Here is a 17483-nt window from a genome sequence, read left to right as displayed (position 1 = left end):
CACGGGGGGTGGGTGGGTGGGGGCACGGGGGGTGGGTGGGTGGGGGCACGGGGGGTGGGTGGGTGGGTGACGGGGGTGGGTGGGTGAGTGGGGGCACGGGGGGGGGTAACAGCCACGTGGCTATAAATGTGAGCGGCGTTTCCACTGCCGCATTGCGACACCGGTGCTCGGCACTGTGCGCGTGGAGTGGTGGTGGTGGTGTGGTGGTGGTGTGGTGGTGTGGTGGTGGTGTGGTGGTGTGGTGGTGGTGGTGTGGTGGTGGTGGTGGTGTGGTGGTGGTGGTGGTGTGGTGGTGGTGGTGGTGTGGTGGTGGTGTGGTGGTGGTGGTGGTGGGGGGACCCACTTTGTTGAGTACTGTACAGGCGAGATCAGCGCGATACTCACGTGTCCACACGACTGCGGCGGACGGGACTGTGGTGTCGTCGAGAGCGGCGCGGCACGCGCGACGGCTGCGCGCACCGAAGCTGAAGTCGGGAAAGGAAGTTCAGCATTTGGGTGAAGAGAGAGGGCGAGGTGGTGGTGGTGGTGCTGCTGCTGGTAGTGCTGATTGCTGGTGCTGGTAGTTGTGCTGATTGGTGGTGGTGCTGCTGGTAGTGCTGATTGGTGGTGGTGGTAGTTGTGCTGATTGGTGGTGGTGGTAGTACTGATTGGTGGTGGTGGTGGTACTGATTGGTGGTGGTAGTGCTGATTGGTGGTGGTGGTGGTAGTGCTGATTGGTGGTGGTGGTGGTAGTGCTGATTGCTGGTGGTGCTGATTGCTGGTGGTGCTGATTGGTGGTAGTGCTGATTGCTGGTGGTGCTGATTGGTGGTAGTGCTGCTGCTGGTGTCAGTGCGCGCGGACGAGGCTCGAGCAGGAGCGATTGAGCGAGGTGGCGGGTGGGGAACCAGCGCCATGAGGACCGAGTTGACGAGCGAGCACCGCCTTCTGCTCGAGTACCTGGCTCTGTGCCCCGAGCAGAGCCACGACTCCGTGGAGAAGCTGCGGCTTCAAGGCATCGGGCCCCGAGACGCCTCGAGCCGCAACGGGGTGGCCGCGCCGACCTCCCCCCCCACCTCGCTCACCTCTCTGTCGGACGATGAGCTGCTGGACGCGGACGGGCCCACGTTTGGTAGCGAGACCTCCCCAGGTAGGGCCACTCTGGCGTGCGTGTGACTCGGGGCGACTTCTCTGTCTCGGTGTTAACTGCCTCGCCTGGTGTACAGGTGGTCGTGGGTTCGATCCCGACCCTGACGATGCCTGCTGCTGTATATTTGTAGTTTGCGTGTCTCTCTCTCTCATCATCATCATCATCACGGTGGCTATGAGATGTTAACTACCTCGCCTGGTATGCAGGAGGACGTGGGTTCGATCCCGACCCTGACGATGCCTGCTGCTGTATATTTGGAGTTTGCGTGTCTCTCTCTCTCAGCATCATCACGGTGGCTATGAGATGTTAACTACCTCGCCTGGTACACAGGTGGTCGTGGGTTCGATCCCGACCATGACTATGCCTGCTGCTGTATATTTGGAGTTTGCGTGTCTCTCTCATCTTCATCACGGTGGCTAGATGTTGACTACCTCGCCTGGTGTTCAGGAGGGCGTGGGTTCGCTCCCGACCCTGACGATGCCTGCTGCTGTATATTTTGAGTTTGCGTGTCTCTCTGTCTCTCATCATCATCATCATCACGGTGGCTAGGAGATGTTGACTACCTCGACTGGTATACAGGAGGTCGTGGGTTCGCTCCCGACCCTGACGATGCCTGCTGCTGTATATTTGGAATTTGGTCTCTCTCTCATCATCTTCATCACGGTGGCTTTGAGATGTTAACTACCTCACCTGGTATACAGGAGGTCGTGGGTTCGCTCCCGACCCTGACGATGCCTGCTGCTGTATATTTGGAGTTTGCGATGTCTCTCTCTCTCCCCGTGGATTTTTCTCCGGTCCCGTGGATTTTTCTCCGTGTCTTCCTGTTTTTCCCCCTCCACATTTAGAATCAACATCATCACGCGTTTAGAGTTTGTGGCTGCCGTAAGTTTCCACGTGACGATAAGCCATTTCGTTGATCTATCATTTGTGACCTGGTCGCTTCTGAAGAAAAACAACTCAGTGGGCCCTTACCTGGTAAAATTAAACATCCTTGGAAAAGTTTATCTCTCCAGCTGGAGTTGTTTAAGCTACGTTCGTGAAGGCTTTTAAAGTCAGAATGAACATTCTGGCTGTCTGTGGTCGTCTCCTCCGTAGTGGCAACTCTACATTCCCGTGGCAGGGGCGAGCCTCTCCGTATGACAACCTGTTGATGTTCTCAACAAAGTGGTGCTCGTTGTTGTTGTTTATCCACTCCGAAAGTGATGATGGGCTAAGTCAGGGTTCTGCAAACCTGTGGCTGTGGAGCCGCGTGCGGTGGCTCTTTAAGGAGTGAAGTGCGGGCTCTTGAGATTTGAACAAAAATGGCTCCTTGTTATTTTGGTTACCGACCCTTCACCATGGGAGTCCAGTTCACCATGGGAGTCCAGTTCACCATGGGAGTCCAGTTTACCACGGGAGCTCAGTTCACCATGGGAGTCCAGTTCACCATGGGAGTCCAGTTTACCACGGGAGCTCAGTTCACCATGGGAGTTCAGTTCACCATGGGAGTCCAGTTCACCATGGGAGTCCAGTTTACCACGGGAGCTCAGTTCACCATGGGAGTCCAGTTCACCATGGGAGTCCAGTTCACCATGGGAGTCCAGTTCACCATGGGAGTCCAGTTCACCATGGGAATACAGTTCACCATGGGAATACAGTTCACCATGGGAGTCTAGTTCACCATGGGAGCCCAGTTTACCACGGGAGCCCAGTTCACCACGGGAGTCTAGTTCACCATGGGAGTCCAGTTCACCATGGGCAGGTGTCAGCAACCTGCGGCTCTGGAGCCGCATGCGGCTCATCAAGGGGCTGCTTTAGGGCTCTTGAGATATGGAGGTTCTTTTTTTTACCGAATTCGAAAAAAATGCCGACTCTTGTTGTTTGGGTTGCCGACCCCCCTGAGCTAAGTAACTCCCACCCAACCCGGATTTGAACCCGCTGATTTAAGATCCTCCCTCCCGGCAGGGTTACAGTCGCCAGGAGTAGCAGTAGGCACCCTGCAGCGGTAGATGCGAATCGATTGGTGACGGTGGCCCAGTGGAAGAATCCCCTTTTATAGGACCCTTGTTACAGAGGTTCACGGTTGCGAATCCAGCGGCCGCCTGCTTCAAAGTGGATGTCAAAGAGTTCCCCCGGACGCTCGCTTCCCGGTCTAAATTTGACAAAGTTCTAAAATGACGCCGCAAATTTGCACCGCTCAATTCGCCCCCCACCCCGTGACTGGCACATGAACGCCCCAGGGTTACTCTCGCAAATGAGACTCGTCGTACTGGTCTCTCGACTTCTCACCCGGTTTAAAACCGAGCAAACTCGCAATTTGAGATGCGCGTCACGGCATTAGGGCGGCGTCAATGGTCAGAGAAGATTTAAAAGTGAAGGTCGGGTCTGTCCGTTCTGTCGCTCTGATGAAGTCTCGCCTACGTGCATCTGTCACGGATTGGTGTCAAAATGCAAATGACAAATCTGGCCGTCGCCTGATGATGCTGGTGGTAATTATTGGCGAAACGTGGTACTCGAATTGTAACTGTTGTGGGTTTAAATTTTGATTTAAAGCTTTCGCGACTGCAGGGATTCATATTCTTGGTTCTTTCGGTAAAGTCACGTAGAAGGGCAATAATAAAATATAAATATAAAAAAATATAATTTTATTACTTCCCTTCTACGTGACTTTACCGAAAGAACCAAGAATAAGAATATGTTGTGGGTTTACTCTCCAACACACCGGTTAGTGCTGTACTAGTGAAGAGGAGTCCTATAATGGTTTAAGCACTTCTTTATTGCACCAACGCACGGCAACACTCGTTCAAAGACCAACCCCCTTCACACATCCCACAGCCCCTTTTAACCCCTCAATCTCCGCTCCCAATACACATCCGCGTCTAGCACGCCTGGTCTGGGCGACGTCACTGCCCTTTAACCCCTGACCCCCCCCCCGTCCAGCGCATTCCCGCGCGTGTGATTGGTGCGTGTTGTCGCGAGAGCGGAGATGTCGTGTCTGCATGGTGCGTGTGCGTGAGGGTGGCTCGCAGATCCCTTACACAAGTAACGAATTGGCACGTTTTGTTTATACTGGTAGGAACCTCCTGGTTACACCAGCCCACAGGGGATTATTGTGTCCGTCCGTGGTGCATCCAAAAATGGGAGGGGTGGGGCTGGGTGGAGAGGGGAGGGTGGGGAGGGGCTGGGTGGGGAGGGAGGGAGGGGCTGGGTGGGGAGGGAGGGGCTGGGTGGGGAGGGAGGGAGGGGCTGGGTGGGGAGGGAGGGAGGGGCTGGGTGGGGAGGGAGGGAGGGGCTGGGTGGGGAGGGAGGGGCTGGGTAGGGAGGGAGGGAGGGAGGGGCTGGGTGGGGAGGGAGGGAGGGGCTGGGTGGGGAGGGAGGGAGGGGCTGGGTGGGGAGGGAGGGAGGGGCTGGGTGGGGAGGGAGGGAGGGGCTGGGTGGGGAGGGAGGGAGGGGCTGGGTGGGGAGGGAGGGAGGGGCTGGGTGGGGAGGGAGGGAGGGGCTGGGTGGGGAGGGAGGGAGGGGCTGGGTGGGGAGGGAGGGAGGGGCTGGGTGGGGAGGGAGGGAGGGGCTGGGTGGGGAGGGAGGGAGGGGCTGGGTGGGGAGGGAGGGAGGGGCTGGGTGGGGAGGGAGGGAGGGGCTGGGTGGGGAGGGAGGGAGGGGCTGGGTGGGGAGGGAGGGAGGGGCTGGGTGGGGAGGGAGGGAGGGGCTGGGTGGGGAGGGAGGGAGGGGCTGGGTGGGGAGGGAGGGAGGGGCTGGGTGGGGAGGGAGGGAGGGGCTGGGTGGGGAGGGAGGGAGGGGCTGGGTGGGGAGGGAGGGAGGGGCTGGGTGGGGAGGGAGGGAGGGGCTGGGTGGGGAGGGAGGGAGGGGCTGGGTGGGGAGGGAGGGAGGGGCTGGGTGGGGAGGGAGGGAGGGGCTGGGTGGGGAGGGAGGGAGGGGCTGGGTGGGGAGGGAGGGAGGGGCTGGGTGGGGAGGGAGGGAGGGGCTGGGTGGGGAGGGAGGGAGGGGCTGGGTGGGGAGGGAGGGAGGGGCTGGGTGGGGAGGGAGGGAGGGGCTGGGTGGGGAGGGAGGGAGGGGCTGGGTGGGGAGGGAGGGAGGGGCTGGGTGGGGAGGGAGGGAGGGGCTGGGTGGGGAGGGAGGGAGGGGCTGGGTGGGGAGGGAGGGAGGGGCTGGGTGGGGAGGGAGGGAGGGGCTGGGTGGGGAGGGAGGGAGGGGCTGGGTGGGGAGGGGCTGGTCACCCCGTGGTGCCCTTAAACGTTTAACCTACTCACGCCGGCTTGTGCCCGCCCTCACAGTCGGCCATATTTGCGGAATACACCACGCCGCCGTTGACCCTGGCCATTTACCGAGCAACCCAACGTTCCTACCAGCTCCCTCCGCAGGAATGTGTTGTGGCAAACCCTTCCTAATCGGCTGTCGGGTGGTGGCTGGTTTACGCGATCTTACCCAAAAAGAATTACCTCTTATTATGGATGCTAATGATTGTTAAGAGATTTTATTTGGCGATGCTGAGGGGTTTACGGCGATGGTGCGCAAGCGCAAATAACGAAAAAAACTTAAAAACAACCTCGACACGTTAGTCGGTAACACTGCCTTGAAAGGAAAACTAATAGGCGACGTTCCGGGCAATGGCCCTTCTTCATAGCACATAAAATTAAGAGACACGGCCACCAGACACTAAGACATGGTCACGAGACTCGACCACGGGACACGTAGGTTAAGGTCCTATGGAGATCATTGTTCACTTTTAAAATGCACCGTGAAACTGTAAATTCATTCCTGTCTAAACTATGCCGACTGTATGCTGGTGGTAAATCCTGCTCCATACCATTAACAGCAGCAGCTCCTCGTACCCATACTCCGTGCGTGGTGGAGGAGCCTGACCATTCCTTACCTAGAGTGGTTGGTGAGCAGGTGAGCGGGGTTGGTTGGTGAGGAGCTCACGAGGGGATTTATCGAGAGGGTGAGTGGGTTTGGTGAGTGGGGTTGGTGAGTGGGGTTGGTGGGTTCGCGAGTGGAGTTGGTGAGAGGGCGAGGTGAGGTTGGTGAGTGGAGTTGGTGAGTGGGCGAGTGGGGTTGTGGAGTGGATGAGAGGGGGTAAGGTGGGGGTTGGTGAGTGGAGTGGATGAGAGGGGGTAAGGTGGGGGTTGGTGAGTGGAGTGGGTTGAGGGTGTTTGTTGAGTGGAATGGGGTTGGTGAGTGGAGAGAGGGTGCGTGCGGTGGGTGAGAGGATGCATGCGGTTGGTGAACTCAGAACGATGTTTCCCATCCCATCCATCGGGTTTATTTCCACGTAGTGACGCAGTACTGCTCTGACCGCGTGACTCAGCACTGAGAGTTCATCACACCCAGCAGCTACTCTGCCCAATACCCGCGTTCGCGTGTCCCCTGTACACGTCACACTGGTGTTATTCACAGGTTGTCACGTTTGCAGATAGTATTTGTTGATTGGCAATGTCAATGGAATTCGTAGCTTATACGGCACTGTCGCGAGATGCTAACTACCTCGCCTGGTATACAGGAGGTCTTGGGTTCGACCCCGACTTTGACGCCTGTATATGTGGAGTTTGCATGTCAAGCCTGACGATCTCAGTTGGATTACGTGCCATGGATAACACAAGTGGGTCCGTGGATAACATTGTGCAGCAGCACCACTCAAAGTGGTACTGATTTTTATCGACCCCAGGTGGATGATGGGCCGAGTCAATCCCCAACCAGGAGTTGAACTCAATAAAGTAACTTTTGGTGGCGCGTTGTTAGAGTTGAACTCCCTGACCTGTGTGGTAACTGCATTTCTGTACCCTGTTACTGTCTCGTCAAGTAAGCTGTAACCCAAACATCGAGCAGGTCTTATCTTGTGAAAACCAACCTGTACTTCTGTCCTGGTCTGGCTGACATGCGTGTCAAACTTTGTTTAACGAGAGAGCGACAAAAATAACCTATTTAAAGTCTGGGTATAGCCAGCTCACAGCATGGCTGCTGTCTTTCCCCCTTGTCGCTGGTTCCGCACGTGCCCCCCCAATGATCCGATCGAAATCCCTAATTTCAATCGGATCACTGGGGTTTATTAGTAATAAATCGGCATTTTGCGACCTCCACTGCCACTGTGTAGGATATTATTCCGTGCCAGGGACTATGAGATGATAGGACAATAGTCTGAGTCCATAATTGGCAATAAGTAACGGCAAAGCAGTTATAAGTGACTCACAGAATTGTGCGCAGTTGCGTATACAGTACACGACTTCCCTGAAGGCATTCACCTTCAGCGAGCGCGATGCCGATCACACATGGTTCGAATTCGACCCTCGATCGATGGCTGTGCCATCGCCGCACACGCCTCGAATAAAAAGCAAGGGACAACTCCTCGCTCACTAACAACTCCTCTATCATTTTTCATTTCTGGAGGGGTTGCCCCCCCCCTACCTGAAAATCCTGGCTCCACCATTGTGGTTCCTCCTTGGCACCTCCTGAGTGGGTTGCTATCTTCGCGGGTGGGCGAATTAATACAATGCAGCGGTGCGTTACAAGTAAAAAATTACGACCACTGTTAGAGTGCGCAATTGTGAGGGTTTTAAATCGCAATGATGAGCACTGCTTGCGGCAGGTTTCAGTTTGTAGAACTGCAGTCGAAAAAACAACTTAAACCGTTTTTACTCCTGCCAGAAAGTAGGGAAAGCATAATAAAAAATAATAATACGAAAAAAAAACCGTGCAATGTCATTAGGGTGCAAATCTATTGGAAATCGATATTGAGTTGAGTGCCTTATTGTGAAATAGGATATATCGGAGTGTGTCGTGTTGTGAAACATTATATCGCAGCAACCGGAGTGGAAAGCCTCCCCTCTGATAAACTGCAGCCTCATAAAGTGCAACTTCCAAACACTAATCTACAGACCTACCGGTTTGAGAGGGGGACATCATCCACATTCCCAAAGTCTCGTAGCTGCAACAGACTCGCTGCACAAGTGTTGCTCGATGATAAGCTGCTCGTGACGCGTGGCTGTTTTTGAACTCTGGCCGAAATTTGCCATCGCGCCATTCAATTGTCTCTGCATGCGACACGCTTCCCTGTGCGGTGCAAAAGATGCCGAGTTGGTGACCGAGTGCATGTCGCCACCCACCACACACCCTTACAAAAATAATGATGGAAGTACGTGGTCGGAAGCATTCCCCCCCCCGCCTCCCCCTTGCTTTCACTAGAGTGGGTTGCTTTGCCATCCAAAAGAGGTGGGTGTTTTGAGGCAGAAGTAATGTCCGCATCTACTGTACAGGCCATTTAATTGGACTTTAACGAAAGTAAATGGAGCAGAAGCTTCTGAACTTTGGATATATAGGGTCGCTTGGCATGCACAGTATGGCCGTGTATGCCAGCCACCATTAGGTAAAGGGCAAAGGTTAGGGTCCAGCCCTGCAAATAGCTTGCTCATGCCACTGCCGGCAGAAGGGCCTCCATTGGAGTGAGGCCTCGCGAGCCCTCAGAGGGTACGTCGACATTTTCGTCCACGTTGGCCAGACAACTTGGGAGTCACCCACACTTTATCCCACCACAGGCGACTTGACGATCGACAAAACCACCCCAATTTATTCACCCATAGCGTCGAGGTGTTATCTGTGACGTTTCATCCAGTCTGCACCGATCGACATGGCCTCAAAGAGCACCTAGGCCGGCACGAGCACCAATGATATCACCGCTACATATCGGTGAATGGAAGCAGTTGTTTTGCTCCGAGGAATTGTATGGCAGAGCAGAGTTGTGGAAATGGAAAGTTCAGAATGGGACGTGGCAAGAAAGCATCGTGGGATATAATTAGCGGAGGTTGGGATGGGTGTGGCACGTGTTCAGTAAGGACGCGTGCAGAATAATACGACATGCACTTGATCGGCACCCAGAGCTCGGACAGGGAAAAGGGAAAAACCTCTACCCAGTTGTGTCATGCTAGGGGAGTGGACTTCGAAAGTGTAAACTTTGTAAGAGTTGCAGGATCTAGCAGATCGCGAGGTGCCATGGAATCGGTTGGCAAGGCCTCTTGACTGGGCTTTGACTTTAAAAAACGCCTTTTCAGCAACTTCAGTAATGAAGACCTTCAGCGCGAGGGATGGATACACTGTGTTACGGAAGCAAGAGCCTGTTTGCGCAATGATAATGTGCCTGGTTGAGCAAACAAGAAGACACGAGCAGAGATTGCATGCACGGGCAAAACTACTTTGTGCATACAGGGGGAGGAGTGGCGGCGGCGGCGCCGCGATTTAGTGCACCGCGCTGTAAAGCCTGACGATCTCGATTTGATCCCGTGCCATGGATAACATCCGTGGGTCCGTGGATAACATTGTGCGGCCGCGCTGTTGCGCTGACAATTGTGCAGCGACACTGTTGCACCCGCAGTTTTGCAGCCACGCTCGTCACACAACTGCCCTTTGCAGAGCGGTGGAGAGCTTTGTGGGGAACGATGGGTCCTTCAACAACTGCGACTCCATTCCTCTTGGTTCTACCACGTATTGGAAAACGATCCCTTTCGTCCACTTTTTATTGGTGACGTCTCTCGGGCACCTCCGTTCAACGATGTGGAAAACTGCCAGACGAGAGGCGAACGTGGTTCTCTCTGTGTCACGTTATTTGCAAAAGTAGGCAGATTTGCGTCGGTGTCAATAGGTCAAATCAAAAATTGTAAACAAACTTTTGTTGTTGTTGTTACATTTTTATTTATTGCACTTGTAGTTATGTACTGCACAAATGCATATGTGTGTGTGTATCTTGTTTTACCATGTAAGAACAAGAAAAATTGATAAAGGAAGCAGCACAACTGCTCAGGAACATTGGGGACAAGTGGACGATGACGATCTCCCCTGAACAGATGCAGGACCTTTTGTGTGGCATAGTCAAGGTCTCCACAAAAGAGGTGTGTGTACTACCTTCACCACCACGCCTGCCTGCACACACTCGCTCCTACTGTGCATGTGTAGTGTTATAAAGGACGGACTTCTAAACTTCTTTATGGCACACACTGTTTATTGTCTTAATACAGTCCCTATCACACTAAGGGGTATATGGTCCCCTCACCCGTTACCCTGAGGAGGTGCAGCCTCCGGACCTTGCAGGCTATCTAATCTCCCTGCTATCCCAGCGTCCTCTGGCTGGACCTAGGGGATCTCTCCCCGACCACTGGTGACACTGAGCCCTAGCCCTGATAAGGGCTGGAGGGCTTGGTCCAGGGTCCTAGATGTCTTCGGCCGACTTGGGTCTTCGTGTAACAGAACTGGCCAAGAGCTCTCAGCGTTCTAGCTTTTATACCTGTTCGTGGCCGAGTTGTCCAATCCCCGGCCACCTTGTGGGACCCTCCAATTGGTCCTTCCCAATCTGGCGTTTGGATCCTACCTCACCCCATTTGACCCTGACCGTTTGATTGAGCGGGAGAACCTTGTTTACGATCCGCTCTCACAGTTTGCGAACAGCGAGTAGTTAACACCACTACACATGTGAGAGACCCGTTGAATGGGTGAGTGACGAAGCCCAGTGTTGCTGCCGTTTCATCATCAATGCCCGGCTACTTGTGTAGGCCTTGAAATTGTTGCTTGTGTAAATCCTGGTTGGTGGTTGACTCAACCCATCATCCTTCTGGGGCGGGTCTATAAAATAAATACTGTTTTGTGGGGAAAACAACAGCGATTGTCCTATGGATAGTCTCGCCTCATTCATAGAAGCGTGGAATCAACACCACTGGCTCAGGGCAGTAATGGGGAGAGGAGCACCGCCTTATTGATTACTTTAGCAGGAAATCGCCGACTTTTAACTTTTGACTAACAGTCAGGATGCATGTGTAATAAAGGACTCCGTCACACGATGTTGATCTCCGTCGGTCCTTTATTTGTGTTCGTCTTCCGCTCACCCCGCTGGCCTCCTCCTCGGTCCAGCGTCGTCTCTCCTTGCGCCCCGCGCACTCTGCAGCTACCCTGCTACTCCCTATGCAGCTCCACTGCTGCTCCTCTATGCAGCTACTCTGCTGCCTGTGCAACCTCGCACCCTCTGCTAGCCTCCGCTAGTTCTGCAGCTACTCGGCTGCTCCGTGCAACCTCGCACGCCCTGTGCTAGCCTCCACTAGCTCTGCAGCTACTCAGCTGCTCCGTGAAACCCCTGCACGCCCTGTGTGCCCCGCGCACTCTGCTCTCTCTTCACCCCGCTGGCTGGTGCCGTCATGAGCCCCTCAGCCACCAGGCTGAGGCACGGCGGCCACCCAACGTGGTCTGCCCTCTTCACTCCCTCGACTGCCCCAGATGTCTTCCTGTCTCCTTCCTATAACCTCTCCCCCACGTGACCCTGACTCCTCCCTCTCCCACGTGACCCTGACTCCTCCCTCGCGGATCGTCACATCCGGCCTGCCCATTTACGCTCGCATTACACGTGTGTTTGCTGCAGGCTTTGGTGGGCGTGATGCGCAATGCTGTACAACAGTCGGTGTCGTTGCTGGTGGGCAATGGGCAATCGTGCTCCATGCAGCAGACGCAGGCGATGGCCACGATCCAGTTGATGCGCAGGGCCATGATTGAGGCACAAGGCGTGGCGGAGACGGCGAGCCGGGTGTTCAACGCCGCCGCATTCTACCTCAAGGAGCTTGGAGGCTGGGTGAGTGGTGCTTGCGTAATGACGATCGGATTAATTTTGCCACGGCTGCGAACAAGAACTCGGGATAAGATGCAATAATTGCTTCCTGGGTGTGCTTCTTATCCACGGATAAATGTGGATAATCGGATGCATTTTCCACGTGACTTCTCTTATCCATAAGAGCATACGAATAGGAATGTACGTGGGTCAATTGGGGGTCACAGATGACACTGGTCTACTGCCAAAATGCTTCCGAAATCAATGTAGTCCAACTTTACTAATTCTGGGTCACTGACAATGAAAATGATGCTTAAATTTTTGATTGGCTCTAGTTTTCAAGATATGCTACTGGATCAGTATATACGACCCTTGACTTGGGAATTGCGGAGAATAAGTGAGTTATAAAGGGAAGGGATCTCAAATTAAACTGGAAATATACTCTTAGGCTTTTTCGGTAAAGTCACGTAGGTAAAAAGAAATAAAAAAAAAATAGAAATAAAATAATAAATCACGACGTTTCGGAGGCAACACAAGCTTCAGAATCATTCAGAATCATTCTCACAATTGCTGTATCAAGTAAAGATACAGCAATTGTGCTGTGACGGTTCCATCTGAAGACGGAAGCTTGTGTTGCCTCCGAAACGTCGTGATTTATTATTTTATTTCTATTATTACTTCTATTATTTTTATTTATTTTTACCTAAGTGACTTTACCGAAAAAGCCTAAGAGTATGAATCCTTGCAGTCACGAAAGCTTCAAGTCTAAAATTAAACTGGAAATGACTAAAATACATCTTTGACTGGATCTAAGAATAAGTTTGACTGGGTTTGGACGGTACTTTCTTTTTGAGCAAAACAATTAATGATGCAATCTGAACCTGGTATTGTGTAATACATGATATGAATTGAATCCTGTTATTCCTAGAAGTCATGGATGATGCAATCATAACGAGGCTTACATCCCTCTGCTGGACAAATTTTCCTATATCAGCTTGAAAAATCATGCAGTGTTGTGCTCTCTTATTTGTCAGTTTTGTTTAGCCAAAGTGAGCAGAGATGCCTCGTACTTGTGTGAACAAAGCAGATAACTTCTGCTATGTTTGGTGAAGTGACTTTTGCATCACAAAAGTGCAGTATAACCACTGGTTAAGAAAGCCTATCACCTTTATTTTGGCTGCAAAATTGGAGATCAGGACAAGATGTGGGCCCCACACATATGCTGCAACACTAGTGGAACAAATGTTTCCCAGTGGTTGAACAGAAAAAGGAAATCTTTGCCTTTTGCAGTGACAATGATTTGGAGAGAGCCAACGGATCATATCAGCAATTGTTACTTCTGCATGGCGCCTCCAGTTGGGAAAGGTGTGTTAAAGAAGAAAAAGTGGACTGTGCATTATCCAAACATCCCATCAGCTATACGCCCAGTGCCCCACGTAGAAGGACTGCCGGTTCCTGATACACCAGAATCATTCTCACTTGAGTCGGATGCGGCAGAGGATAACACTTCTGGTCCTGAACCATCAAGGTCACATGACCCAGATTTTCTCCCATCCTCCTCCTCTGAACCACACCTCGTAACACAAGGTGAACTGGAAGACCTTGTCAGGGATTTGGAACTACCCAAGAGGAAGGCAGAGCTGTTGGGCTCCAGAATGCAGCAGTGGAATCTCCTGGCAGGTGTTGTTCGAGGTTCCATATTCCTTGACTGTCAAATGGATCTTGTTCCATTCTTCTTCATGGAAGGTGATCTTGTAGCCTGCAACAACATCGATGTCGTGATGGCAGCCCTCAACATCGTTCATGATCCAGATGAGTGGAGACCGTTCATTGAGTCATCGAAGATGAGTCTTTAAGCTGTTTTGCTGCATAATGGAAATGTTTTGCCATCAATTCCAGTTGGTCATGCAGTCCATATGAAGGAAACCTATGACAACATGAAACAACTTTTGAGGTGCACCAACTATGACCAACATCAGTGGCAGCTTTCGCGATTTGAAGGTTGTTGCTCTCTTGCTTGGTCTGCAGACTGGATACACAAAGTATTGCTGTTTTCTCTGCGAATGGGGATAGTCGTGTGAGAGATTCCCACTAAATCAAGATAGACTGGCCACTCTGACAGTCATTGGAGCCTGGGAGAAAAAGTGTTTAGCATCCAACACTGAATCAAGGAAGATTGTGTTACCACCCTTACACATCAAGCTGAGTCTGATGAAGAACTTTGTCAAAGCCATGGACAAAACACAAGCAGCTTTCAAGTACCTCCGTGGAATATTTCCAAGCTTAAGTGAAGCTTAGATAAAGGAAGGTGTCTTTGTTGGTCCTCAAATTAGTAAACTTCTTAGAGATGAATCATTTGGCAGTGCACTGCGTGGCAAGGTAAAGATGGCATGGAAAGCCTTCCAGTTAGTGGCAACGCATTTTCTTGGAAATAGCAAGGCAGACAACTACAGGGAGTTGGCGGAAAACCTCATCAAGGCATACAAAAGCATTGGTTGCATTTTTTGCACTCTCATATAGATTTTTTTCCCACCGAACTGCAGAGCAGTGAGCGACGAGCCTGGTGAGTGATTTCACCAGGACATTGCAACAATGGAGAAACGCTATCGGAGCAAATGGAGCCCATAAATGCTTGCCGACTATTGCTGGACAGTGACAAGAGACGCTCCATTTAATGAATACAAGAGACAAGCCAAGAAGCGCCGAGTAGACGCTGAATAAGGACTAAACAATGTACTTATAGATTAGAAGCTTTCGTGACTGCAGGAATTACTATTTGGTTATTTCGGTAAATAATAGAATACGACATTTCGATTGCATTATATTTCTAAGTTTACTATGTTTTCTCATTCATGCTTACCTGATGATTGTTGCTTGTGTTGCAATCGAAACGCCGTATTCTATTATTATTTATTTTCTTTCTACGTGACTTTACCGAAAGAACCAAAGAGTATGTATATGTATATACGTAATAGATTTAGCCTTTTGTTTCATAACAAATTTTATTTGCATAACCATTTTTCAGATTTTTAAAGTGTTGCATGAACGGGACGGGTAACATGTTAAATTTTGATTTAAAGCTTTCGTAACTGCAGGGATTCATATTCTTGATTCTTTCGGTAAAGTCACGTAGAATGGAAATAATAAAATAATACAAATATCAAACAATACAATTCTCAGGACGTTTCGACTGCAACACAAGCAATCATCATCACCTTATGATAGTATTTCCATTCTACGTGACTTTACCGAAAGAACCAATAATAGGTAACATGTTATCGTGTAAAGCAACCATAAACACATGAAAAGACCTAGGTTTACAATTTGAGTAAAGCTCTACTATCTACACAATATACATAGACGTAAAATCTAAAAACTTAAATATCTTGGGAACAGTAGCCAATCGGTTGTATTAATTGTCATATTTGAATTTAGCACATCAAAATCCATAATAAAAACAGCACATTTTATCTCTGAATCAGACGACGTCTAAAAAATTGTACACCAGTGTAATGAGTTGAATGTAATGGAAGCACGGATAATAGCAGAATCCATTGGATTTTTGTAAGCAGAGCCGGACAGTGTTATATTTATGCATATTTATAAGTCAATGTACTTGTTTGCTGACATTGTTTAAACATGTTTTGCGGAAGCTGCAGTGATGGTGTAATTTTTAGCGTTTTTTGTTGTTTTCGTTGTTGCAGAAAATCGTTTCTGATGAGCATTTATACGAGTGACGAAGATGAGAGTCGGAACAAAATGCACCTGAAAAGCCTGGAAAGTTCCTGCAAGATGGGATTAGCTGCCCTTGGGAAGCTGTGAATGAGTCCAGATGAATATGCCTTTTTGGTCTTCCAAGGTCCTCGTGAATTGTGCTTTCTCGTTTCCCGCTGCTTGTTTTGTGCCATTTTGGACCGCTTGTACGAATGGTGCAAATGTTTCGGTGGCAATACTACGAGCTGCTTCCCTGGTGGGTTACTGAAAAAAAAGCACAGGTCTGCGTGGATATTTTTTATACCACCAATTGAAAAAATGTAGACTTTGTGTGGTCCATTGCACTTTGGTGATTCCAGTGAGCCAAATGTTTAATACTGGCATTGCTGGCCATATGTAAAAGTTCAAAAGGCTTGGTCTGGGAATTCATTGAAAGCGATTTTGAGTTTTATGCATTTTTTATAGTGGTGAGCCAAAGCTGACCGGGTACTGATTTCGTTAGCTATTTTAAAAAATGTTTGCGATCTGAAAATCAATAATGGTCAATCATTTATCAATGCCATAATTCGGTTTATGTACGTGGCAGGTTAATAGTTTAAAAAAGTGTGTATTTAAAAAATACTGCTCATGAAAGATGTCTGTTTTAAGGGCAGCGAACAATCATGTTTTAAAATGTTTTTGTAATTGTTGAGGATTGCCTGTAAAAAAAATTGCGTTGTAAGCTGCGTCTTCATGATTTTCCTCTTAAACATGAATAGCTTCCGTGCAAAAGCTGAGTGGCCCATTGCCGAGTGGATTAGCCCTTATGTTCTTCTTTAACAAACAATCTTCAGTCTTGGTATCATGGAATATTTCCAAATATACAGGGATATCTTATGAATGCTTTTTTTTCAAAAGCAGCCTTAACTCGTGTCGTTGTAATGGCACATGTGACGCTTCAACCAATTACAACTGAGCCATGCCGGAGATGTATGTATGTTGAACTTCTTTGGTACCATATGTAGCCAACTGTGCCAATCGGAGGTACAGGCAATCGGAGATGTTGGAATAGCAGCTGCTCCTCGTCAAGTGGGTTTCAGACCTGCTCATTTTACAAAACCAACTGGCACAAAATGACTTCCGATTCTCAGATTCAGAAGGGGCTCTGAGGTGTCGTTATTTATTGTCCTGTTTCCAAAACAACATCGTTATTTATACAGAGACGAGCAAGGTCTATAAGTGGCGCTTTAATTCAGTACTCGCATGTGTTTGTACACTGTATAGTAACAGCACATTGTGTCATGGTGATATGGAGCAATCCGGATTTGTACAAAAATAAAAAAACACATTTGTGCGGTCTGTTCATGTGTCGAAGCAGTCAAAATAAAAGCTAAAACATGCAAGTCGTGTGGTCATTTTCATGCACTGTACATTTAAGACTGAGGACATGGACGCATCAGTGCCGTGTCAAACCAGTTCAGGATGCCTCGGGTGGTACCAGGTTTTTCCACTGCAGAAGCCGTGCCAAGCCAGCTCAGGGCGGCTCGGGATGTACCAGGTTTTTCCACTGCAGAAGCCGTGCCGTGCCAAGCCAGCTCGGGGAGGCTCTGGATGTACCAGGCTGTTTTTCCACTGCAGAAGCCGTGCCGTGCCAAGCCAGCTCGGGGCAGCTCGGGATGTATCAGGCTTAACACGTAGGCTTTCGCGACCAATGTCATTCATAAGAGTTTTTTGGGGTTAGATCGTGTAAATATATAAAGGTGTCGGTTAAACCCGCCACCGCCCGACACAGCCAACTAGTCGGGGTTGTCACATAAACAGAACATGCAATTTGTCACTAGTACAGCACACTGGTGTGTTGGAGAGCCAAGCCACAACATTTACAATCTGAGTACAATGTTTCGCCAGTAATTACAACTAGCTTCATCAGGCGACAGCCAGATTTGTGGAGAAGTCTAACTTTTGTTCATTAGAGGCGTAGATGTGGTGGCCACATTTCTGCGTTCTTGCGCAAAGTGGGGGGGGTGGGGAGGGATTAATGAGTCAATGTGCATTATGCGAGCCCTTTGAACTTGTCCTTCCTTAGATTTGTG

General features: G+C 50.3%; 1 protein-coding gene across 1 annotated transcript; it reads left to right on the top strand.

The window, feature by feature from the left end:
• The first annotated feature begins 306 nt into the window (after window positions 1-306).
• LOC144942537 (uncharacterized) lies at window positions 307-16760 on the top strand. Its single transcript, XM_078869399.1, has 4 exons — window positions 307-1127; window positions 9873-10000; window positions 11515-11721; window positions 15402-16760. The coding sequence occupies exons 1-4, from the start codon at window positions 893-895 to the stop codon at window positions 15432-15434; spliced, it is 603 nt and encodes a 200-aa protein (XP_078725525.1). The 5' UTR covers window positions 307-892; the 3' UTR covers window positions 15435-16760.
• The last annotated feature ends 723 nt before the right edge of the window (window positions 16761-17483 follow it).

The sequence above is a fragment of the Lampetra fluviatilis genome, chromosome 27 (assembly GCF_964198595.1).
Source record: "Lampetra fluviatilis chromosome 27, kcLamFluv1.1, whole genome shotgun sequence".
NCBI classification, from domain to species: Eukaryota; Metazoa; Chordata; class Hyperoartia; order Petromyzontiformes; family Petromyzontidae; genus Lampetra; species Lampetra fluviatilis.
The sequence above is the reverse complement of the archived record's forward strand: the minus strand, read 5'-3'. Positions and strand labels throughout refer to the sequence as shown.